The 26149-nt window shown below is 45.3% G+C and overlaps 1 protein-coding gene across 1 annotated transcript in view; it reads right to left on the bottom strand.

Annotated features, from left to right (window-relative positions):
* camta1a (calmodulin binding transcription activator 1a) overlaps nucleotides 1-26149 on the bottom strand; it is a gene marked incomplete at both ends in the record, with an annotated part of 323112 nt that overhangs the window by 5005 nt on the left and 291958 nt on the right. The window contains 10 exon segments of the mRNA XM_083895577.1: nucleotides 98-341; nucleotides 1576-1754; nucleotides 2488-2963; nucleotides 3472-3823; nucleotides 3996-4074; nucleotides 4188-4384; nucleotides 4560-4726; nucleotides 20100-20234; nucleotides 21260-21386; nucleotides 23285-25596. Of these exon segments, the coding sequence (XP_083751703.1) occupies nucleotides 98-341; nucleotides 1576-1754; nucleotides 2488-2963; nucleotides 3472-3823; nucleotides 3996-4074; nucleotides 4188-4384; nucleotides 4560-4726; nucleotides 20100-20234; nucleotides 21260-21386; nucleotides 23285-25596 (4268 nt within the window).

Here is a 26149-nt window from a genome sequence, read left to right as displayed (position 1 = left end):
AAAAGCACACATTTCCTCCAGTCCCTAACAGTATAGTCCTGCCACACTGTGGGCCGCAGTACATACAGCATATGGCACCTGAGCTCCAGGCCTGTACCTTGTACTTGCGAAAGGCAGTTTGGACGAGGCGGGCGGCCTCGTACAGCTCTCTCTGCTCTGGGTCTGAAAGAGTCAGCTGGGCCAGGTCTCGCTCCACCTTGCTGTTGGAGGCGTTGATGAACTCACTCCAGTCGGCCGGGGACGGGAGCGTGGAGCGCTCCAGGGAGCCCTCTCTCAGCGGGGACCCTCCAGGACTGAGGCTGGGATTGGACGACGGTGTCAGCGGTTCATTATAAAGAGATCTGAGGATAAAGGGAGAGAGAGACACTTTCTTCAGACCTCTTGTTGATGTAGGAACTCAGGATGCAGGAGTTTACAATAAACCTCTTTACCTAACGCTTAAAGCTCACATAGAGTGGTCCTGTTGCACATTATATGTTAGTTATGGAGGTCTACTTACATACATTAACTTGTTTTTATGGTCAAAAACCTCCTAGTTGCTGTAAACGAGCCGATAGAAATCTCTCTTTTCTGACGGTGTTTCCAAGCCGCGAGATTTGAGACTCAACTCTCACACCCAGAAGACAGAGTGTGTTGTGATTGGCCAGTACACGAAAGTGACATATTCAGCACACCCGCTCTCAGAAGCGCAGCTCCCCCCTCTGGAACGGTGGATGCACTGCTACTCATTATCAAAACATTGTTTTAACAATGTTTAAAAATAGCTTCTTCACGACTCCCCGCCGCAGTCCTTTTTTACGACTTTGACCCGGAGTCAGAAGACACTGTCGCTCCACAACAGACGTTATTCTTCTTCTGCGGTTCAATGTACGCAACCGGATGTGCCCGGACTAGTGCGCGGAGCAGGACGATCTGCTGTTCCCGGAGAACCGGTGTTCACGTAACCGGACGGGGTTTTTTCAGAGATCTCGCTGAGCCTGAGATTACAATAAAACACAGCGTTCTCAGCAGTGGAACAGTGAACTGTTTGTTTTGAACCTTCAGGGCTTCTTAAACAAGGTAATGACGCAGATACACACTAAAAAAACAGCGTTAATTGGAACTTCCGGTCTAGGTCCGCTTTAAGATCTTTCTTTCAAACCTGTGGATCGAGGCTAATATATCAAAATATCACTGTCCTACCTGTGTGGAATATGTGTTGATGACAATGTGACATTATTACATATTGAATCTATGAAGCTGGGACCTCAGATCTTCATATTGTCTTACAGAGATCCTTAAGGTTCAGCCTGAGGCAATGAAGAAGCTTAGTTTACTTTCAATTTCACTTTCAATCTCTTTTACTCACAATCAACGTACGAATGCGCTGCAAACATAAACACCTACTTTGCACTCCCCACCCATTTTCCATGAACATCGTGGCCTCGTGTCAACCACACAACATTAATCATAGAGGGAAAAAGATGAACTCCCTCTGCAGTGAGCAGGACACATATCCTGTTAACACACCCACATGCCCGGCTAATGCAATATGCATATGCGCTGTTCCTTCCCTGCCTGATGGGCGCTCTTTACCGCAAGTGTATGATGCTCGGCAACTGTTCCACATCTCCCAAGTAGTTGGCCAGCCAGTTCATGGTGTTGCTGACCCCCGACGTGTCCAAAGGAGCAGAGTCTGCAGCGGTGAAGTTCTCCCTCTTGATTCTCTCCGGTGTCGCTTCGATGATGTGCTCTGCCAGAGTCATCATGTTTACCTGAGAAAAGGACACGAACGGTCTTATTATAGGGCACAAACGACCATGTCTGGATGCTTTTTAACCATTTTACTGCATGACAAAAATGTGGGGTCTTTGAGGGTTATTAATAGCGTGGATGACACAGTTCCGAGGCAAAAAAAAAGCCTCAATTCACCACTTTATCTGCTGGAGAAGTAGCGAGACTGAGATGGATGGCTGGAATGACTACAGGACAGGATCAATGGAGAGAGTTTATTATTCTGTCATGGTTATTAATTAAGTGTCACAATGACCGGCTGCTGCATATTGCCGACCCAATGTAGAAGGCGGATATGAGGGAAGTGGCTCGGTGCCGTTATGTCCGACTTAAATGTCATCTCATCATGCACTGGTGACTGAGGAGCTCTTACGCATGCTGCTCCAAAAAAGTGGTACCACCAGAAATCCACTCCATATCCCGCCTCTAATACTTTGCAGGGAAATCTTCTGATATATCATTAATTTTTCCTTTTTTTTTTAAACTAACTTTCACAACAGTGTTTCAGATGACTACCACTTTTCCTCTGGATGTTTTGGCCCTCACCACCGCAGAGCTGACATTTCTGCTGCAGTATTATGGAGCACACAAAATGCAGTCATTTGCATCAATAGCTAAATGCTTTTGGACCAAATCAATCATTTGGACCGTGCCAGGTTCTACACATTAAGCTGACTATTTAGCTTTTTTTTTTTTGCATTTTCTTTTCATCACCTGCAGGTCATCCATCTGCGTGAGACAGTCCTGGTTCTCCAGATCCTCCCGATAGGACAGCAGTTCCGCGTCAGACATTTCTCTGTCTGCCATTACGAGCATGCCTAACTGCTCCCGCTGGCGTAACCGGTTGACCAGTTTCTCCTTCCCCAGACTACTGCCTCCACTGACCCCCAGCGTCTTCCTTCCTAGGCCACTGCTGGAGAAACTCTCTCTCGAGGTCCACCTGACCGTCCCTGTGCAGCCTCCCGTGGACAGGCCCTTGTCTGAGCTCAAGCCTTCTGAGGACAGGCTCTTGGGGCTCGAGGACAGCTTGTGGAGCTGCTGCTGCTCCAGGCTCAGAGGAGCAGACATGGCCTTGTCGGGCCTTGTCTGAGAGAGTTCTGGGTTGGGTTTATGCTTTTTAGCGAGCGGGAGATCTCTTTGGCCCTCACTGCTGTAGTAGTTGGAGGGCTCTGATCTGGGCCTTCTTAAGTCTGCAGTTAAAAAAAAAAACATGTAAAGATTAGCTGGATGATACACCACTGGTGATATACGGAGCCATTCACATGTGACGTCTTTTGCACACAGAAATATTTTTATTTTGAATGGGGGAAGCTCACATTTTGATATTTGGGGTAAAGAAGTAGGTCAATGTGTGCACAACTGCACGTTTTTGTCTTCTTTTCCACACACACAGTGAGCAGCGTGCTGCTGTGAGGGATAACGCCGTGCCGATAATTAATTTTTGACTTGATTTCTGTCTTAGTTGAATTTGCTATTTAATTTTTTGAGGCTGCAACGACTTCAGAGTCAGGTTTGGATGCTTAGTAACCATGGATCCAAATAAGTGCCTTAGATAAAAACACCTCAGGCTTCTCCTGCACATTCTTACTGTGCTGCATGTGAATGGCCCCAAAAACGTTGCTCGTCAAACACTGAAAGAAGGCATCTTCTACTCAGTGACTGTGTTAAAAAAAAGTGTATAAAGAGAACACCGCTGACCTGGATTGAGGCCGGCGCTGGATGTGGTTGTAGTGGTGGCAGGACCTCCTCCTCCTTTCTTGCTGCCGGGTGCCACTACACTGTCGTTTGCCCAGCTGACCATCCAGCTGTCTGTGGTGGGGGCATCTGGGCCCGGGGAGAAAGACATGCGAGCGGAGTGCGGTAGAGGGGCTTGCGCCTGCTGCTCTTCCCTCTGTAGCTGCTCCAGACATTCAGCCAACTTTGTATGGCCACGGGAGCGGGCGATCGAGAGGGGTAAGCGGCCCAGGGAATCTGGGATAGCTAGGGCACGTCTGTCCCATTTGTACAATACCACTGCTGCCTCCAGGTGACCCAGTGCACATGCCCACATCTCAATGAAAAAAAAGGCAGATGAATTGAGTTAGATTGAGCTATTACACTGCTTAGTGAACATTTAAACATCAATCTACATCAACTAAAGTTTCCTTCAGAGGAAATGACCCAAATTGGGATGTTCTGCTGCTCATACTGTTTAACAAGATGGTAACGTCAGGCTCTCTTACCAGAGGCGTGCAGGAGAAGTGATCCACATTCAGAGGGTCCACTTCTAACTCCAAATCAATACTATCAGCATGCTTAGTGCTGTATGGAAGAGAGTGGATTAAAAAAAAAAAAAAAATCAGCAACTCATTGCCATTTGGTGCGGTACACACCAATTACAAACCAGAGCACCATTATAGAGCGTTTGTTCTCACCGCCACTTGATGAGTGTCTGGATAAGTGTGGCGTAACCCTGGCCTGCAGCCAGGTGAAGAAGTGTCATGCCTCTGAAGGTCTTGGAGTGGATTAAATGTTTGGACTTGGCCCAGCAAGCTCTGCTCATCATCTTCTCACAGACCACCACGACGCGGCTCTCAAAGGAGCTGCCAGCTTGCATCTGGCCAGATACGCACTAACATACACGAGAGAGCAAATGGTTATCGGTCGTTCTGAAATTCCTCTTCGACAACAACAAATATAACACATTTTTTCCAGTCACTCGATCACTATCGTGCTCGCTGTGTATCGTCACATGCGGAACGTTTTTCCTTAATGCACGACAAGCGCAACACAACGTGGCATTTTACCTGTGACTGACTGTTGTTGCCTCCCCCTCCACCTCCCCCGGTCCCCCCTGTCCCTCCCCCGGCTCCGCCACTCCCTGCACCGCTCGGCTGCTGGTGGCTGGCCATCTCCGCCATCCTCCTCTCCATCTGCTCCAAGCGCTCCAGGATAGACATTCTGAACTGGTTATCTGGGCAAAACAATGGGACACAGAATAGGATAATGTCAGCATGCAAGTGGCAAAAAAAACAAAAAAAACAAAGAAAAGACATTTGTCTTTGCTGTTACCAGCACAATCAACCCTGTGTCCTGACAGGACAAATTATCCCACAGTATGCACGGTACGTTGCTTTGAGCAGCCTTGAGATTGTCGCAGTGACTTGGGGCTTAAAGTCACGACGAGGCAGTCAACACTTCCACAAAATGCATTTAACCAGTTTCAACTCACACCTGATGTGAATTTAATTACCTCCTTTTCACTATAACACACAGGGGGAAAAAAAACCCAAAAAAACCTTGATAATCATTATTAATCTCTCCAGACTGTGAGTGAAAAACAACAGCATCAATCATTAACTTCATCAAAAACAATTGACTTTACAATAATAACCTTTAAGGCCCATCAATCTTCTGCTAATGGCTCCCATCACTAAACTCCTGCTGCCATCTTTCCTATACTACTCAGGCATGACCACAGCATGCTAAAACAGGTTGAACGATCGGCCAATGAGCGGGGACATGTTAAATGTGTCCACCCCTTCGCGCGGGGGGCTTCAGACACGCGCTCTGGGGGAGTGCCGCGCGGCTGACGGCCCTCTCCGGCTGATTAAGTACAGCCTGTTATGGCCAAAGAGTCCCAGCTCACCCTGGTTTCACGAGGCCCGTGCGGAAGGTTGGACCACGAAGCCGCGACACTACTGAATCAATCACGACGCGCGCCTTTCCAGGAGTCCTTGAATCCACAGGCTTTCCATACATCAAGACTGGACGGAGGCGCACGGGGTGTGTTTACTTGCTATTTTGGAGGGAAGCTCGTTTGTTTTTACGTCGCGTCAAAGCGGTCGAACGTGTTGACTCTCGTTCACGTTTTAAGCCTTGCGACAGGAATAAGGGCGATTTTTTTTTAGGCAGAAATATGGAGCACGCTGCATAATTCAGGCCCTAAGTGGGTATGTATGTAGTGTACGTATACACAGAGTGCACGAGTGGAAAATTGCCACACAAGGTTTTGATCTTTACACAAAATGCTTTTGCGTTGATCACAGTAAACAAAAACAAGTCCAAGCTCTTATAAACACTGCAATCCATCCTTGCTGCAATATGTTTCGCATAAGATGACAAGACCCAAGGCTCACTGTGACGCTCAGGAGAGTGACAATCGCTCACTTGTAGAGCACGTATGTGTGTAACACGAGTGACGCACACTCGCACACGACGCATGTTACAGTATGTACACATCATGGAACGGAATGGGCACTGAGAGACCACTGCAGCAGGGAGTATAGAAGACTGCATTAGCATTCCCCATTTAGCCACTATGAGGCCGTTTCTGTGGCAACCTGCTGCCGAGCAGTAACTAGGCGACAGGAACATGGCTGTGTGTGTATGGTCTGCCAGCGTGCTATTGGCTTATTGATGAAGGGGAGGAGTAGGACTCAATACACCAGCAAAAAAAAAAAAAAAAAGAAAAGAAAAGATGAGAGAAAGGCAAACAATGAAAAAAATAGAGTCTATAAATCTTCTTTGCCGTGTGCCTTTGTGCAGTTTGCCAACTCTCCTTTCTCAGTGTTGACGCCGTAGGTAGGGACCTAATGACTCTAAGTGGGGAGCCTTCACAGCACGACCTGGTGACATTTGCGCTTTACGGTATCTTGGCAGTCGCGGCTCAGGGCTCCGTGGAGAGCTAATGTCACAGTCAAACCTCCTATAAGCTGCTGTAAAAGAGGTCAAGTGACTGCTATCACTGGACGGAAAACATTATGTCGCTGGCTGGCAAACTATTGCTTTCAGTGACAAAATGCTGCACTGTGACTGTGAATAATAGACTCAGAGGACAACACTGAGGGCTCTGCCTTCGATCCCCCCCTCCGCGCGCTAAAGACTGCGTGAGTGATCGCGCTTGTCGGATCTTCAGATCGCTCGAAACATCTGAGCAGGTCATTTTGCCAAGATTCTTCCGAATGTGGGAGACCATATTCAGACAAGCGAGGTGAAGAGTTGAGCGCCTGTTCCAGACTGAGTGCTTGTATCACGAGGGGAGTCGGAGGGTTAGAGACAGGATGCAACGCTGCAACCTGCCTTGGCACAAAGGCTGTGCTCGTCCCGTGACCCTGCGTTACAGGTGGGGAAAGAGGTAGACGAAGAGAGATGAAGCGAGAGGGAGAGGGGCTAGTTAGCAGCAGGCTGACATGTCTTTGTTCAGACCCAGTGCTGCAGTGTGCTGCAGTGCAGATGATGTCATCTCCACCTGCTGCCTGCTGCTCCAAATGCGATGCACGTCCACTGCAGAGGGAGGATGGGGGTAGAGATGAGTGGGAGGAGAGAGGGAAGAAATGGGGAAGGTGAGCAGCCAAACAGAACTGTAACAACAGGGTGACGTTGTTAACGCCCTCCCACTTTCCGGTTTACTCCCTTGTGATGGTGTGTGGCAGACGTGGCCACGCTCACACATTTATTTTAGACGGTGACATTCTTTATTTAAAGTAACTGTTTCTTTTTAAAAAAAATATATATATAACTGGGTATTTTGAACACGTGAACGCAAGGTGATCAGTCAACATAAGAGTAAAATCACTACTGGCATTACCTTTTAAACCCTGGCTACCAGCTTCTTTGCATGCAGAGATTTACGATAGATCGTCCTCATGCTTCTACAGTACTGTATTACCCTGTAGGAGTTGGAGCCTCGCTAACGTTCCCTATCCAACATTCATTCACGCATTAATTCATTCATCATCTACCACTATATCCTCTCCACAGGAGGGTCATGCCAATCCCAGCTGACATACGGCGAAAGGCGGGGGTACACCCTGAACAGGGCACCGGTCCACACGCCACCATTCACTCTCCCACTCACACCTACAGTTAATTCAGAGTGTCCAAATGCATGGACGTAACCTGTGAACCTTGGAGAAAACCCACACGCTCAGGGAAAAACATGCAAACTCCATGCGGAAAGACCTCTTTATCGTCCACATGAGGGTCGCTCGCGGGGCCCCTGGTCCTATCCTACATGCGTATTAAAAATACAAATTGGCAAAGATCTCTTCCTTTTCTTGAACAAAAATGTGTTCTTTCAACCTGAATTTGTGTCTGCTGTGGGTTATACTGCGTGATTTCAACTGAAAGTTACTGTAATGAGAACAGCTAGTATAAATGATATTGGGAGTGAAGTTTTTTCCCCCCCAGTACAGTCGGGTACATAACAATTAGAGTGAAATTACAGTGACTATTGCTGTTAAATGTCTCCTCTTAGGATGAAAAGACTGACCAGGACGGGGCAAATTCCACCTTAAGTGTTTTAATAGAGTAAATGTTGTGAAAAATGTGAAAAAACGAAATCATGCAAGACATTTAGAACCTTTACGACAGACCAGCGCTCATTACAGTACATTTCTAGTGCAGTCGTCTTGAAGCCGACCAGATACTCAGTACTAGATGGTGATAAACCCCCATTTCAGCTTTTTTAGTATGAAGCATTTACTGGTTGGAAAAAGTTTGCTGGCGGTTAGTTGGTAGCACGTAAAGTGCCATCCCGAGTCTTCCTAGCACCCGTGCACCTAAAAATAAAGAATTCTTTAAACTGGCAGAGAATAATCCGCAACTTCTCCTCAGTTCAAAAATGTGCCGGGCGTTAAATTTCGCCATGTTTTTTGTCGCTCCTATCGTCTTCTGTGTATCGGTAACTGAACATTTAGAAGACATTTTAAAAAGTCCAGTTTTAGTTGGAGTTACACAAACATAACACGACGTGTCAAGATGGTGGGTCCCAGTGGCGCAGTCACATGTCCAGTCAGGGAAGTCACACATCAGCACAAAGACAACAGCAGGCATACTGTAACATACTTTCTGCATCAAAAAAAAAAAAAAATAGTGGCTCATATTTGCTGAGTCAGCAGTGCACTGCTGTTGCTCCTTATTATGTTCTCTCAAAGGACGTAGGTGTCCTCTAAGAGAAACGGAGAGCACGGGACCTGCAACGTGTGCATTGGGTTTCAAACCCACAAAGTCACAGCCTTGCCATGTAATCCGTCTCATCCCTGGGACACGGCAGCAGCAGCTCCTCATTAAACAGGTTGACATACAGATGGATAACGGAGGGAAGAACAGGGCTAGTTTATTGACATGCAGCGGAGCGCGGCAGGAGTGAGAACACGCGGAAGGGAGGAAGCGGACAGCGGGGGGGGGGGGGATTGTTGGAGATTACAGGTAAGGACGGAGCAAAGATGGGGGGGAAAAGATGGGAGGGATGAAGGAGACGGAGAGGAAAATGGGCCAGAGGGAGAAGGAACACACCGAGGTAGAGGTTGGTTGGGTCAGCTTATCAGGCAGCAATGAGGGTGAGGGAGCTCTTTCTGGAGACCCATTATCTTGGAAACATGTGGGTGTTAACAACTTATTTTGCTCCTTGGACCAGTCATATACAAGTTTGTTATGCACAACATACAACACACAGCAGCAGTCAAAGCCAAACGTGTTAAACTTTGTGTTTTTTTCTCACTATGTAACTCATGTAACTCAGTAGAGGACGACGTTCTCACTGGTTCCTGTATGTGCTGGAACACGTTCGACATTGTGTAATAACTGGCTGTGGTTCTGCTTGTGTCTTTTATTATTTTAATGTTGTGAGCAGAGTGATATAACACAATACAACTGTTAAAAAAAAAAATATATATCATATGTGACGGAGACATTTTTATTCCCAAGGATGCCATTGCATCAAATGCGTCTATTTGAAGATGCTATCTATCCAGCCATCAATCCATCATCCACACGATCTGTTTTTACTGCTTATCCCCTGCTCATGGATGTGGAGGTGGGGGGCGAGAGGCAGGCTACACCCTGGGTCGTTTGTCAATCCATCACAAGTCTAAAGCCCAGGACACACAACCCTAACGGTTGGCTTTTGATGACCACTTTAGTCGAGAAGGCGCGTGCAGTGTGTGCGGCACCGTCAGCCCTTGACTACATTGTCCGGGCACCTCACTTGGCATCGGCTTCAGACAGCTTTATGGCCAATTTGGCATGTTGAAATAACATCACTGTCCATCGAGGAGAGACATTGCTGTGATTGGATGATTAGCTCCAGCCAATGAGAAGACGCAAAGACCATGAAGGGGGAAATAACAAAGCAAGCAATTACTCAACGCCAACGACAGGGAGCTCATATGCAATATATCAACCATCTTCCCACCTCATTTGGATACAACTACAAGTACCTCACATCTGTGTGATGACCTACACTCTTAGAAATAAGGGTTCCAAAAGGGTCCTTCTACAAGGACTGAGGTTCTTCCTGGAACCATTTGCTTCTGAAAAACTCTTTCCTGAAAAAAGGGTTTTTCAAGGGTTCTTGGTAAAACTAATGGTTCCAAGAACCATTTTGATCCAGAGAACCCTTTAAAACCCCTTTCCTGAATAATGGGTTTTAAAAGGGTTCTTGGTGGAACCCTCCAAAAGGGTTCCAGGTAGAACCTTTATAGAAAGGTTCTACTTGAAGCCAAAAAGGGTTCTCCTATGAGGACAAGCCGAAAGCCTTCTACTTAGCACTTTTATTTCTAAGAGTGTAGCCAAATAGGTCTCCTTCTTTTTCCAATCACGAATACACACTACTGCGACCTGCTGGTAAGGAAGGGAATTTCCCCTCGCAAAGACTCAGGAAATCCATGCTAGTTGCTCATCAGCTGTAGCCGTCTCTTAACGTTCTCTGAAGGAAACCACTCGCACATTACACTCTTAGAAATACAAGTGCTTAGTGTTACCAAGACCCTTTTTAAAACCTTTTATTCAGGAAAGGGGTTTTAAAGGGTTCTCTGGATCAAAATGGTTCTTACTGGAACCATTAGTGTTCCCAAGAACCCTTGAAAAACTTTCTTCGGGAAAAGGGTTCTTCACCACAAATTTGCCACAAGAGGTGATTGCTCTATGACAGCAAGGGAAGCTCTGCTTCCTCTTAAATGTCATAAAATACATGGTTAATTATGTACTGTTGTAGGTGCATTTCATTACTAGAGGTGTGCTAGAACTCGATCAACTGTATGACGAGTTTGTACAGAATTAGCTGTTTATCACAGTTAAGTCTGACGTGATTTTCTTCTTGTACTTTCCCCACAGGAGCACAGTACATTAAAACCAGCTTCTGCTTCGATTGATCTCTGATTAGATAAATGCAGCAAAACCACTTCACTTCCAGGGAAACTCAGCTTCTCTGAGAGTCAGTGGGCGTGGACGCTGACGCTGGGCCGATGATTTCATGCATGATGATTGGAGGAACTGTCTGAAAGGTGGAACCACTTTTTGACACTGGAGCCTTTTCTGTCTCAGTGTAGAAACAAATTAATGTATGCACATATACATATATATATATATATATAAACTGTAAATAAAAACACTATAATAGCATTTCCTTGTTGTCAGATTTACATCATTTCCTGTCCCAGTTGTTCGTTCGTTCAATCAATTTCTGTATAAATAACTGGTCCTGAAATGAGTTTCCCCTGCAGACCAGAAACCGCCACTGATGACCTATGAGAGCGATAAAACCAGTTTTACTGTTTTCTCCCTGTCAGATGACAGAACTAGAAGTAAATCCTCACATGAAACATTTTGTCTAACTTTTAAGTTCTTTATTTCAACACTTTCAATTGGGTGGAAGTAAATATTAATGCAATGCAATACATCGATGCACTCTTTTAATGTCACAAATTGGTATAATAAAGCTGCTATGCCGTTACTTCCCAATTGTGTCAATTGAAACTCTTGTAAAACATTAGAGATCTTGATTACATATCAGTTTGAAGGTAAGCAGTGATAGATTTGACTCTAATTTGTAATTCCCTGAATCGTACCGTAGCCCATGTATCTAGATTCTTTTCGAATTGTCCTCCATGGAAGAGACGGACACCCCCATTTTGCATCATGTCAACATAAAATGCTTCTTAGATTCAAAGCTGAAACAGTAAGTTATGACCGCCAGTTGCCTGCATCACTGGTACAGTTCTATCGCAGTATATCAACACATTATAGGAGCAACAGGTGACGGGAAACATATGAGTAAATATGTTCTGTTCGGACTCTCTCCACTGTTTACACACAGAGAATAATTTACTCTCAACTGTACTGAAGTTTAATAACTGCAAACAAAAGGTCACCGAGCTTTAATGACACTCTTCTGTTCAGCCCCAAAGGTGAAGAAGCAGCTCTTAACCCGCTGGCATTTACTCAGATATTTAGGTCAATATGAGTATAGTCCGAGCACTGAATAGATAGAGTGTGTCACATTGAAGGTAAAATGCCAAGAGTGCACACCGTAGGGATTTACTGTCATCCGCTATCACACTAATAGAGTGAATCTATATTGGCTTTTTGTCTCGCAGAGTAGGGCAGTTTGATTTTTTCTTATAGGTGATCAATTGATACGGTAACAAACGCATACAATTAGTCTCTCATTTGCATCCATGGCTATATACTGTTTGACACATGAGCTGCAGGGGAAGTGCTAAACAGTGGATGAGTAGATGAAGATAATCTCAAATGAAGATGAATCAATCTGATATAAAAACACCAAACCCCAAGAGGCAGCACGACTCCAAAGCCGTCCATTAATAGCAGGGCAACACACGTGGACTCTAATGCATTCACAAGAATCACAGGCTGCTCTCATTTTATATTTCCCCCTCCCTGTCATTTTATTGTATCACAGTCACTACTTAGAAGCACATTTCAATCCTTTTGATACTAGAAAGCGTCAGAATTCACAGAATACGGTCACTGACGCCGTCATTTACATCCCGAGGACAGACTGTGATATGATTGTGATGTAAGTTACGCTTCACCTGAGACTATGCATTCTATGTTAACTATTTCAATTTGGTCTTATGGCCACTCAGAGGGACACTTCTGCACAGCGTGAACAGGGACTGAGGCTGAATTTGAGTACCACATTAGCTAACTGTCGCACAAATGCAAAACAAAGCAGCTCGCAACATAAAATTGCCCATTCCCTGGATTCTATTTATTCACATTCACAAATTAGCTGAGAGGGAAAAACACAATACCCCGCTTTTGTAGCGCGCGTCGTGTGCACAGCTAAATGCATATTTCAAACCCCAGCACTGACATTTTTTGACAGAGGCATACAGAACGTTAATGCTACCCTTCCAAAATGAACAATAGCTTTTTGACATGTCCAGCACCTAACTACACACAATGAACTTCACACGCATCCAACAACCTGAGTATCGCACAGGGAGCATTTTAGATCCGCACTGTATGTCCACGGACAACATCGCACAGTGTAAAGTGATGAATTATATGGCTGAATAAATAATGAACCACCACTGTGAGACAAGAACAAAACAAACAGGAAATCAAATAAACGTACAACAGGAGTCAATAACAGTCAGCGGGTCTTGATTGAGGTCATTTCACATTATGACCTAAGGGGGCACAATAAACAGCCGGAAATTATCTCTCCAAATGACTTTTTATTCTTAAAAATGTCCCTGTTACTTTAAAAAAAAAAAAACCTCTTGTCTGGTGCGATCCATCACCGCCAGGTATAAGCACGACCACATTAGAGCTGCTGTGACTGAATTACTACTGCTGACATCGCTCCAGTTATTTATATTACACACATAACAGCGACGAAAAAAAGGTATAAGAACGACAGAAAATAGTGTTTTTATTATTAGTAAGTACACTATACTGGTAACTGCATTATTGTACATAGTATTATGCAATAGAAAGACAACACAGATTGAGTTTTTCCCCACATAAACGTACACAAACATAGTACACACACACACTGTATACTATAGGCGACACACATGTTTCATTCAGGGACTTCACAAAACTATTACCAAAGTGAACTGAACAATAATAACAGCGCTGCTGTGCTAACCATGCTGCCGCTGCAGCAGGCACACACACAGCTCAACGTACTTACTACTACCAGTACAACTAATACATAGTTTTGTTCAATTCAGCCAAGAACGAAGAACAAACATCGACAAAAACGACAAACTTTGCGACAGACTAACAGTGATGAAAATGATATGTAAGCCAAAGCAACATCTGCTAAACATACAGTCTCCTTGCAACTTTGGTTTGTTGCATTGCATCTCACACACACGTCCCCTCTTTAAGCAGCTGTGCCAATGAGACTTCACAGGCGAGCAACAGGTACAATAAATGCATATGCACTGCAGTCTGACTTTAAATATTCTGGAAACCTCCACAGCAGAGCAACGTTCATCATCAAGAGGGAAGTTTCCTTTTCATGAATGTGAGAACTCGCAGCAGCAGCAGCAGCAGCAGCAGCTCTCAGTGGAGTGACCGTGAGCAACTTGCAGTTTGTTCCAATGCAACGTAAATGTTTTATAATCCAAGTCCATGCAGATATTATATCAGCCCCCGAATGCAACATGAAACAGAGCAGCACAGGGGCTGGATTTGAAACACCGGCTCTCTATATATATAAAAAATTTAAAAAAACCTGTGCAGCACTCGTGGCTGCTACAACCCTTTAATGCGGAACACATGAGCGACTACTGTATTTTTAACAAAACACATGAAACACAAGCCTGAGGAGGAGTCACAGTGACCACACACACACACACACACACAGCAAAACTGTCAGGAAAACAGTCTCTGATTGTGAAAAACACAGACACACGACTACGCTCTAAGTTGTAACAACAGTCGTCTCGTCCCTGTAAAAGTGAGGAGTCGGTTTGCCCTGACGATTCAGTCGTGAGTCAGGAGTTGGCCACTATCAACGTCAACTCTCCAGTGTTCTGCAATGAGGCAGAGTCACACGAGCAGACGCTCTGGAGGAAGCATGTGGCCAAAAACACATGCTTTTTTCTTTAAGAACTACACACAGACGACCACTCGGCATGCAGCGTGTTGGAGGAAACTTCTTACAGAGAAATGCACAGAATACACACACACAAAAAAACACAACACAACACTTCACAAACACAGCACAGTACAGCACACTTCTAACCTTCTATTTTATTTTCCATTGGTGGAGTCCAGCACCAAAGAAAAGAAACTGCCTCTTTTGTCTCTTAAGAAATGCAGGTGTCATTCACTGGCATCCTGACCCAGAAGGAGTCCAAGCAAAGCTGCATTTCTTTCAAATTGCAGTTGTTGTTTTTTTTTCTTTTTTTTTTTGCTCCCACGGAGGCAAAAAAAACCACACACACACCAAAAAAAAAAAAAAAAACAGGGCTACTGCATGGTGTTAAATGACTTCAAATATATCTGTTAAAAATAATAATAATAATAACAAAAAAATCCTTGATGTGTAGACAGAAGAATCTCAGTCTCCACAGAGCTCTCGTCAACAACGGAACATAACTGAGAGGAGAGAGCGAGGCGAGGAGAGAGAGAGGGAGAAAGAGAGAGAGAGAGAGAGAGAGAGAGAGAGAGAGAGAGAGAGAGAGAGAGAGGGGGGGGGGGGAGCGCTCACTACTCTTCTTCATCTAAGAGCCTCCTCCTCTTCACTTGTTTCACCTCACACACACACACACACACACACACTTTCCTTGTGTTTCTACTAGTCGCGGCTCCAGCAGCCTGCAGTAAAATGACAAATACCGCTGCTAGGAGACGATGTTGCGCACGTGCCGCCGGTAAACAGACGCCCTAATTCCAGTTTGCCTCCTCCTCCTCCTCCTCCTCCTCCTCTTTCTCCTCTTTCTCCTACTCGAGCCGCGGTGTCGCTCCTCAAAAAACCCCGCTCACTGTAATTGTTTATTTTGTGTTTTTTATTATTATTATTATTATTATCATCATTATGACTCGGTTCACTGAAGGAACGACGACGCGCGGGTTTTTTTTTTTTTTTGTGCCAAAAGAGAGTAAACCCCGCTCGTTTTGCGGTTGTTTTTTTTCTCCATCGTGTTGTTTACCCCCCCCCCCCCCCCCAAACACGCCCACTCCTCCGCGCCTGCATTGTTTGTGTACACACTCTCTGCTGGTGTCACCGGTGTCAATATTACGCTCCCTTTTAAACACTAACAGTGCGTAAAAAGCCGCTTGTGCCGGAGCTGCGGTTTTCGGCACTTCAGAATTAAAGCGAGCATGTCCCGGGAATTTGAGCTCGTGATTGGGGCGGATGTCGAGGAGCTGGAGCTGCTGCTGCTGCTGCTGCTGCTCGCTCTCTGCAGCTCCGACAGCTTTTTTCTGTCCTGCCCATGGCTCCATATACCTGCAGTGCTGCAGAGGAAAAAGCGCCCCTTCCCCCACTCTGCATTATGACAAATCAAGGCAGGCAGGCAGGCAGCTGTGCCATTAGCACATCATAGCACACTGAGTCTTCTTCCACGGGGAGAAAGACGCTCACGCGGCTGCAGCTGCAACAGTCGCATCACGCCGCCACGGAATTATCGCAAAGCATGACACGGAGTGTCAGCAGGTGACTGAGCGACAGAAGGGCTCACACGTCCACAGTCACAGATTTTTCCGTGTGTGTGTGTGTGTGTGTTTGTTGGGGGGGGGGGGGGGGGGGTCGTGCACGACACCGTGTAAGTCAGGGCTATTCACGTTATTATCGATGAGCGCACACAGCAAAGTGATTATAGAGTCTGCCCCCACTTGTGAAACAAGTTATGATGTCTGGAGTCAACACAGTTTGGGACTGAGTGACTTTTCAAGGAAGCAAAACAAGAGTTTCGCTTTGGTGCCAGAGTCGCTGTCCACACTGCGGTGGTCCTGAAACTGCTGCTCTCTCTCTCTCTCTCTTTCGCTCACACACACACACACGCGCGAATTTTGCAAAATCCAGATTTTTTATTTTTTTTGTATTTTTGGAATGGACTAGCCCTCACCTCTCTGTTACACAGATGAACAGCTATAGAGCCACAGTGGCTGTAAAAGAAGTCATATCAGTCAGTAAGTAATTCAAGTAAGTAGGTGTAGTTGCATCCAATTGCCATTTTTCTGTGCAGTTTGATTTGCAATATCATTTTTTATTTTTTTTATTTTAAATCAAGGTTCAGTCCAATATTCACTGAGTAAGAGATTTAAAATGTGATGGCGCATTACCACACACATTTACCGCTCTAAATTATATTGCAATGATGAGAACGTAAAGATGTGACGTTTATATAATGTGGATATAAGACAGGAAGTGTTGAAATTGCAGTTGAAGTAGTTGCCCTCGAGTAAAGTATCAAAATCTATAAGTGTGATGTGATTCTGAATCTATTTAACGCCATTTTTAAACACCGCACTGTTTTTTTTGACAGCATCTCGAATAAGTCATTTATCATTGGCCAAATGCAACGGAGCTAAATGGAGAGGCTAAGCTCTCGCAGAACTTCACAGGAGGAGGAGGAGGAGGAGAATTCCCGTGCCATCAATCACCTTTTGTGGGGTCACCATTTGTGCCATCGTCCACTAACACACGAGGATTCCAGATTTGGACAAAAACAGTAAGAGATAGCAGAGAAAGGGTTAATATAAGTAAGGTAATAGGGTGGGCCGTGTTTTTCCCTGAGACAGTCAGCTCCTCCTTTACTGGTTCTGTGAATGGGCCAGTGAGGCAGTAGGGTATGAATGGCGGAGGGATCCACCGGCGCTGCTGTGCGTGGAGGCAGCCCAGCGCTCGATTACTCACTCCCACTCCCTCAAGAGCCGTCTGCAATGCAGCTGTCCTGTGAGCCCCGTGCTTCACCGTGCCCTACTTTATTCTGTCAATGCTCACGCACTGCAGCAATGCTTCATCAGCAGCACGCACGCACGCAGGCACACACACGTGCAAACATGCGATTTCTTACTTGCTCGTTATATTCTGCTGATCGGACGTCCTCACGCGCTCGCAGATATGAATCTGAACCACATGGAAATGGGAGCTAGCTCTGCAGTATATCACTGTAATGTACAATGCCTCAAACTATGAGAGGGTCACGCATTGAATAATGAAAGGATAAAAGTCTTCAAATCCGGCATAGCTGCATACAAAATGCTGTGTTATATTCAGGGACGGTTGTTAACGCAGGCAAGACGAGACAATGAGGCTCGCTTTCCCCTGATCTTTAAATAAATGTTTGAGTGTGATGCAGTAATTAATTTGCACATCTCTCTAAACGGGAGGCGGCTAAGTGGAAATGAAAAATGTCAAGATCAACACAAGCAAGCGGAGCAGATTTAACTCATCTGCAAACTCTACTATGCTAACAAAATATACTGCACTTGACAAACATCTCTGACATTAAAGACGAAGCTAAGGTTTCGCCTTCGTAACAGTGTGCGGAAAATGAACTCGTGTTTTTATAAAACACAACACCCACCGTCTGAAGACATGCACATTTGTCCCTGTGATGGACTGGCGACCTGTCCAGGGTGTCCCCCACCTTTCGCCCTATGACAGCTGGGATTGGCAACACGAGGGGTCACAGGGGGCGCTGGTGCCAATCCCAGCTGACATAGGGCAAAAGGCGGGGTCGCCAGTCCATCACAGGGACACATACAGTAGAGACAAACAGCAACTCACACTCACGGTCAATTTAGAGTGTCCTAATGCTAAAATCTGCATGTTTTTGGACTGTGGGAGGAAACTGGAGAACCCGGAGAAAACCCATGTTTATATTGTTTATATTTAAAGCTCACATAGAGTGGTCCTGTTGCACATATATGTTAGTTATGGAGGTCTACTTACATGCATTAACTTGTTTTTATGGTCAAAAACCTCCTAGTTGCTGCAAACGAGCCGATAGAAATCTGTCTTTTCTGACGATGTGCCGAGTCGCGATATTTCAGACATAAATCTCACACCCAGAAGACCGACTGTGTTGTGAAAAAAAAAAAAGCTTCTTCACGACTCCCCTCCGCAGTCCCTTTTATGACTTTGACCCGGAGTCAGAAGACACTGTCGCTCGTGAAACACCTCCACAACGGACGTTATTCTTCTTCTGCGGTTCAATGTACGCAACCGGATGTGCCCGAACTAGTGCCCGGAGCAGGACGATCTGCTGTTCAGGAGAACCAGTGTTTAAGTAACTGGACCGGGTTTTTTCGGAGATCTCGCTGAGCCCCGAGATTACAATACAACACAGCGTTCTCAGCAGTGGCTGAACTGTTTGTTTTCGAAACTTCATAAACAAGGTAATGACGCAGATACACACTAAAAAAAAGCGTTAATTGGAACTTCCGGTCTAGGTCTGCTTTAAGTGATAGTTTAAAGCCAAGATTCTCACTTACAGTTGGGGAAATTAGTTTGAACAGACTTTAAAGGGCTCTGAATCCAGATATTTGATGTGTGGTGATACAAGAGGAAGTACTAAATACACCCAACAGTAAGGAGCTGAAAATCAAGATTCACAGATAGCTTTACTTGCAAATGAAAGCTGTCTTTCCCATGTGTTATATACAGTTCACATCAGACAACTCTAGTTCACAAAAACACACACATCTCCAGCAGGTGTTAAAGATGATGGAAAAAAGAAAATAAGGAAAGAAGGGCACAAAACAGAAAAGTCTCAAATTAACTAATCCCATTCAAAACTAAGGGTTTCTGTGTTTTTAAAGCCAAATGAACTCAGCCACTTTTATTTACCCTACAAAACAGAACATTTCACATTACCAATAATGTAATGTTATGAGTTCTTTTTCTGTGTGAGTTCCTGGAGTTATATCAACGTACTGTACAGCCACAATCCAACATCAATTGTGTACTATCTATTACAATACCATCAACTATAAGGGAATGTACCACTCTGGCCACTTAGAACGAACCAAACATGCAATCACCACTAAACATACTAATGAATTGTCCTGTTTTTTTGTTTTATTCTGTCTCTTGCTGTAGCTAGTTTTATTATGTATAAATTTTGTTATTTTTATTCCATCATCAACCTGCCTAATATGGACTACAGATGGAAATTAGCCCCTGGGCTGTAATCTGGCACATTTACATGTACTTTTGTATATGTTCATTAATGTGCATTGTCCTGAAATAATAACAAAAAAAATCGTACTTTTAATGAAAAACATTCATATGTCCGCCAGTGTGTACTATCGCTACACTTCCAATCACCATACTTATTGTGTTATATGGATAACGATGTTACTACATGTATCCCAAACAGACTTAAATTCAGCGTCAACATTTACGCAGCACAGATAAAAACATTAGTCCATATCACTGCACAAACGAGAAAGCCCTCAGAAGACAACATAAAATACCTTGCAATAAGGCATTTAATTATATCATAGAGAAAAATGACTTGTAAAACACCGTGAGCAGATCAAACAAATGAAATAAAACACAGGTAAGTTAACGAGCCATACAGAAGAAGAATATATATATATATATATAGAGAGAGAGACGTTACCGTCTAGCGAGAGCCAGTCGTGCTGAGACGATGGCAGTGAAGGAAGAGCACGAGCCTTGTACTCAAACACCACAGAGTTGGAGATGATCTGGTTACTGACGGCCACCTGCAGCGTCACCAGGCCGGTGTCGTGAGCTGGACGTGGATTGGGAGGGGCGGGGTGCGCGGGGGGGGGGGGGGGGTCGAGGGGGTAGATAATGAGAAATTAGTGCATGAACAGTAAAACACAGAGTCATCATCGCATGGTTTGTTAATTGGTAGAGGGTTTTCCGTGCACAAGCATTCTCCGAGTGAACACCAGAGGCGCAGCTTGTGAACAGGCAAGGCAGGCAACTGCTTGGGGCCCCCGAGCCGATAGGAGGCCCCCCCGACACTGGGAGCCTGAGGGCTGTTTTTTACTGAAATGTGCAGTGACCAGCCGCCTCCCCGTCCCCCTGAAACAACAATGGGCGATTTGCAATGACATCTCAGTAGATAACGTCCCTAAAGGGGCCCCACCTCACTTTAACCTGTGTTAAGTTATCGTTCTGCAAGTTGGAAAATGAAGAGGATTATTTACAGTGTAATGTATATCTTTTTTTATTCAGTTTATATAATTTTTTTTCAGTTATTTACAGTATTTTATTGTTCTATATATTTATATTGTTTTATAATGTGGGTTCTTTACAGTGTAATGTATTTTTTTTTACTGTTTATATAGTTTTTTAAAAGCTATTTACAGTATTTTATTGTTCTTTACATTTATATTTTAACATACTTTCTAATTACAAGGTTTTTCCATGTTATTTCTTTCATTTTGAAAATAAACAACATTTTGAACTCATACATTTTTCGTTGGTGTCAGATTATTTATAACATAATGGTGATGAACACTGGTTGGAAGGGCCCCCTGGGAATTTTTGCTTAGGGCCCCTACAGACTCTAGAATCGCCTCTGGTGAACACAGATATCATTCGGGGCATACGTTGTAATATTGAATTGGAATTTAAATGTTATCACAATAAATAAAGCATACATTTTGACTTTATTAAAAAAAAAAATGCATGAATAAGAAACCCTAATACTCTTTTGGACTAGATCACTCATAAAAGTTGCATTACAATGTTCGCAGCTTCTCTATATATCACTGTCTCTCTCCTTTGGGGTTTCTCCTGGTTTACCTGGGCAGTAGCAGCGCAGCACCCCAGGCTGGATGAGAGAAGCTGGAACTGTGATCTGGTCAAACAAACAGCTGTAGTTGGAGCTCGCCTCTTGCCAGGGACCAGTGATCAGCACCTTAACTCCGCCCTGCAGAAAAAAAACGGGGCAAACTGATAAAACAAACTCAACATGTGCACACTGCGCCACCTAGCGTGCAAATATGAGACTGGCACAACAACATGAAGCCAACGGCTGCACTGCAGCTGATCTCTGCTGCCATCATGTGGACACCGACATGCATTTCAACCAGCACTGATAATCGTACTACTCTGCTGCCCTCCAGAGGCTGAAGGAGGGAATTACACTGAGTGGTAAAGCCAGCTCAGCCTCAGGAGATGACAACATTTCAGGTTCTCTCTATGGAGATGTGGTGCATACAGGTGAAGAGCGACACCTAGTGGTATGTTGACATTACAGCCAGGCAGATCCAGAAATGGTTGATAATGATACTGAAATAGTGAGTAACAGAGTCCTGGTGAATACAGGTATCTAAGCGCCACTGTGTAGGATATTAAGAGAATATTTAGGAATTATCCGGTTTTCATTTATTTAGAATGGGCCATTTATATCTAAAGCTACATTAGGAGTTTATTTTGTTCAGCAAAATCAATATTTTCAGCTGTTTTATACCAGAAACTCTGTGAAAACTTCTCCTACGCGTTTGGAAGGGTTGGGTGATGTCAGGAGCATTCACTTGTTTGTGATATACTTACTACTTTTTACATTTTATACTACCAAAACAAGAAACTTGATCCTATTACACTCCAGGGTGAGTCCGAGCTCGGCCTGATATTTTGTGTGAACGTCAGTAACCAAAATCAAATGAGGTATATCTGGCTTAGGTCATGAAGGAATTTGATGGCACTTACCATGTATGAGAAGACTACTGCATTTGATAATGGATGTGGATAAAGTGGGAGACAGGTATTTGCATTTTAACCTTTTAACACAGAAAATCTCAGTTTTTGCCTATTTTTCCAGAATAACTTTCAATATCTGGCAGTTATTTCATTTAAAATGACAATAATATTTAAAATAACATTTGTTTGAGTCTTCCTCCCAAAAACAGGCCAAAAAAAATGGAAACTACTGTATGTACAGGTGTTTTTTTCCAACTCTCCAATTACCGTAATAACTACATATTGGCTCTGACGTGCAGCAGTCGCGTAATTACGGTAATGCAAAGTGTACAAAGTGTGCTTGCACAAACGTGTCTTCTGCGATACGCTCTGTCTTAAAGGGTTAACGTGTCGCATTTAGATATTTTAAAATGTAGTACAATCCATCGATTGACATTTATTTTGAAAACCTCACAATCCATAGTGCTCCATTGTGGCCCAGGACAAATTCATGTACACGTTACAAAAATAATGTGGCCACCTCCAAAAGTGGTCTGAGTGATTAAACCTCAATGCATTCTGGGTGCATTCACACTTGTACTTGTAGTTGTTGATGTAAATACAAACCAGGCTGGGGGTGGGGTGTGCGGTGTGGGGTGTGGGGTGTGGGTTGGGGCAAGAAGAACTAAGTGAATCAGTGAATCAATATTCTGTGCACAGCTTTGCAATGAAATATACTTTTGCCCACAAATAAATCAAGGACTGCTGCACATAAATCAATACACAGGAGACACAGGGGTATGTGTTTGATCATCAAAGGATAGTTAAAAAAAATATATTGATTAATCCTTTTATGCAGCAGGTTCAGTTTTTCTAGTACATTTATTTTTCACTTCTGCAGCCATGAAAAAAAATAAATGTTAGTTTTATTACATATTATATGTCTATATTTTTGTGAAAGTTAAATTTTTCATCTGCCTTGTTATTCACCTTTTTAATAAGTCCATGGGTCTTAAGCTTAGTTGTCAATTTACCTCAGTTTTCTTTTAAGATTAATGGACTATTGGACTGCTCTGATTGAAAATAACAATAACAAAATCTCCTCAGCAAACAAGCTTGTTTTCACGTGTAAAAAAAGTCACTCACCTCTGGGTAGGACCACTCAGGAGAGTAGTCGGTGACCATGAAGAGCCGACCTGTGGCCTGAAGCATCCCCAGAGCCCCCTGGGCTACAGCTGCAGAGACGACCTCTGCTACATTCATGTAGGACAATGAGCCTGCATCTCCCGTGTTTCCTGCTGCTCCAGCCCCTGCACTCAGAGACTGGGGGCTGCAGCAGGATTGAAGGCAAAGCTCCGAGCCGCTGTAGCCAGACCCTCGAGCCCCTCCGTCTTCCTGGCCTTGCTGCGCGGCCCCCGAAGCTGTGTTCTGACCATCAGAGCTGTGGGATGTGACTAACTGGTGAGCGTACAAAGCTCCTCCGGCTGACATGGCAGCTCCGCTACTGTCCACTGAGATGAAGTCATTGATGAGGTCAGAGAACTGGTTCCCGAAAGAGATGTCAAAGTGATCCAGACTGATCTCCATGCCAGTGCCTCCTGCTCCTCCGTTACTGGCTCCACCACCAAGGCCCTGATGGGTGCTGACAGTGTTGTAGAGTCCCTGGACTATGCTCGTACCCTGGAGGAGAGGCTGCAGCTGCTGTTGCTGCTGGGACCGGTTGCCGCCATCGCCGTTGTTGTTTCCGTTATGAATTGCTACCCCTTCTCCAGCACCTCCGTTCGCTCCCGCACCACCGTCAGACGCCTGTTGCAGGTAGTGCTCTGCACCTCCTCCATCTCCATTCCCTGCCCCACAGGTCTGAATGTGATCTCCTGCCTTCATTAAACTCTCGGCTCCATTCTCGGTGGCTCCGGTCTGGACTGAAGTCACGTTGCCGGACTGCTCGAGACTCACCACTTCCTCGTGCTCAGTGCCGAGCCCAGGAAAGGTCCCCTGGTACTGGAGGAGCTGGAGAGAACCGGCCTGGCCAGGACCCTCTGTGGGTGAGCCTCCGTTGCAGTTGGCCCTGTGCTGGGTCTGGTGGCCCTGGTGATGGTGGTGGAGGTGGCCGTTGCTGCCAGGGGAGTCCGTCTTCACTACCTGCAGCCCCATGTAAGCACCCGAGTCATGGGAGTTGTGCTCCATCAGGTGTGTTTTCTGGCCCATGCTGGGCCTTCCCTGCTGAGCCTGGCCAGCCTGAGAGGCATCCTGGAGGAAGAAGCTGGGCGAACGACTCTGGTGCTGCATGTGAGGACTGGACATGGCTTGACCGTAGCTGACTGTGGTCGTGTTGGAAGTATAGTCCTGCTTGGCGTCTATGGCACTGAAATCCATCTGCTCCAGGGTGGTGCTTGGACTGAGACCCCCACCAGAAGGAACAAGGGAGCCTGCAGGGTTCAGAGTGAGGCTTCCCGGACCCGAACCACCACCGGACGCCACAGACACCCCACTTCCGCAATTTACTACCGTACCCACTTGGTAGCCACTCTCCTTTGCCAGTTGCTGCTCAAATGACGTGTCTTCTGTTTTGATATTCTTTACCAAAGCGGAACTGAAGGTGTAGCTATTGTCTTGAATGGTGGGGGAGCGGTGGAGACTGCCGTTGGTGCTGTTGCTGCCACCAGAGGAAGAGGAGGTTGAAGAAGAGTTGCTCTCTGTCTTCATTGCACTGCCTCCGTATGTCTGGCCCTGTTTGGGGTTGTTCAGGAAGCAGTCGGGATCAAAGTTCATGTTGGTTTCCGGGATCTTGATGGCTCCAGAATCTAGACTGCTGGAGAGCGCCAGTTCCTCGGACACACCAGCTGCGGACAACATGGACAGGTCTCCTGCTGCGGTCGTCCCAGGTTCCCCCACTCCTCTGCTGGGGAAGGCAAACTTGTGACGATCGGAGGTGACGGACAGCACCAAGCCCTGTGAGGTGGCATCGGCGCCCATCAGGTGAGAGTTGGGACCGCCTGTAGGAGACATGCTGTAGACAGGATCTCCCGTTACCTCAGACATAAAGACACCCTGGGACAGGCCAGACATGACAGAGGCCACGTGGCTCATCCCAGTCACCACAGGGCTGTCGGCAATGTCCGGGTCGCTGTTGAGGCCGCTGCTGATGGAGACGGGGGAGTTTTGCGTGGTATCTGGGACCTCGACCTGGTTGGTGGACGATACCTCTGTGCTGTTCTGGTGCAGCAGGACCGGCTTGTGGACTTTGCCATTGCGCTTCTCCCTGGCGCTGCCGCCGCCGCCTCCCCCGGAGCCTTTGCCTCCACCGTGGGTGCTGTGCTCGGTCTTGCCCTCTGACACATCGTTGTTTTGTACCTCGGAGTGGGCACTGCTGTATCCACCCGAGCGGGGGTCCACTTTGGGGGAGATGATGCGGTGTTTGGCGCTGTTGCATTTGTGGTGCACGCTGCTCCCCGCACCTGTGTGAGAGACAAAAGACGTGGTGGATTTAGATAAGGAGGCTATAGAACGTGGAGGGAAGAACAGATAAAATGTGAACTTTTGGCAACACTTTGTTTCTGCTCAAGGAACAAAGATGGATGATTCATTTGTTTACAATATTTGTCAGTGTGTGAAAGACGAACTCCTCTATGGGGGTGATAAAACTAGCCTTTTCTTTTTGAAGTGTATGGAGTGTTTTGCATGGCGTATTAAATGCAAATAGTGTTATCCCAGAGTAATTTGTTTTATCAGTCACCAAACCACTGTTTGACATTCTTGTCTTGAGTTACAGCTGAGTGAAATTACACCACTTAAAATATGTGATTGACTAGCATGACATTCAAGGAACAGCTGGGCTATTTCAGATATGGCCCAGACACAGTTATCAGTAAAGGGGGGGGAAAAAAAATAAGAAAAAAGGCAATAACCCTAAAACTCAATTTCACTGTAAATCACCCACCAGTAAAAGACCTCAACCAACTTGTCTGCTCTACCATATATAACAAACAGTATCTTTATGGCCTTTTTGCT

This window comes from Microchirus variegatus (assembly GCF_963457635.1).
Source record: "Microchirus variegatus genome assembly, chromosome: 9".
In the NCBI taxonomy this organism is placed as follows: domain Eukaryota; kingdom Metazoa; phylum Chordata; class Actinopteri; order Pleuronectiformes; family Soleidae; genus Microchirus; species Microchirus variegatus.
The sequence above is the reverse complement of the archived record's forward strand: the minus strand, read 5'-3'. Positions and strand labels throughout refer to the sequence as shown.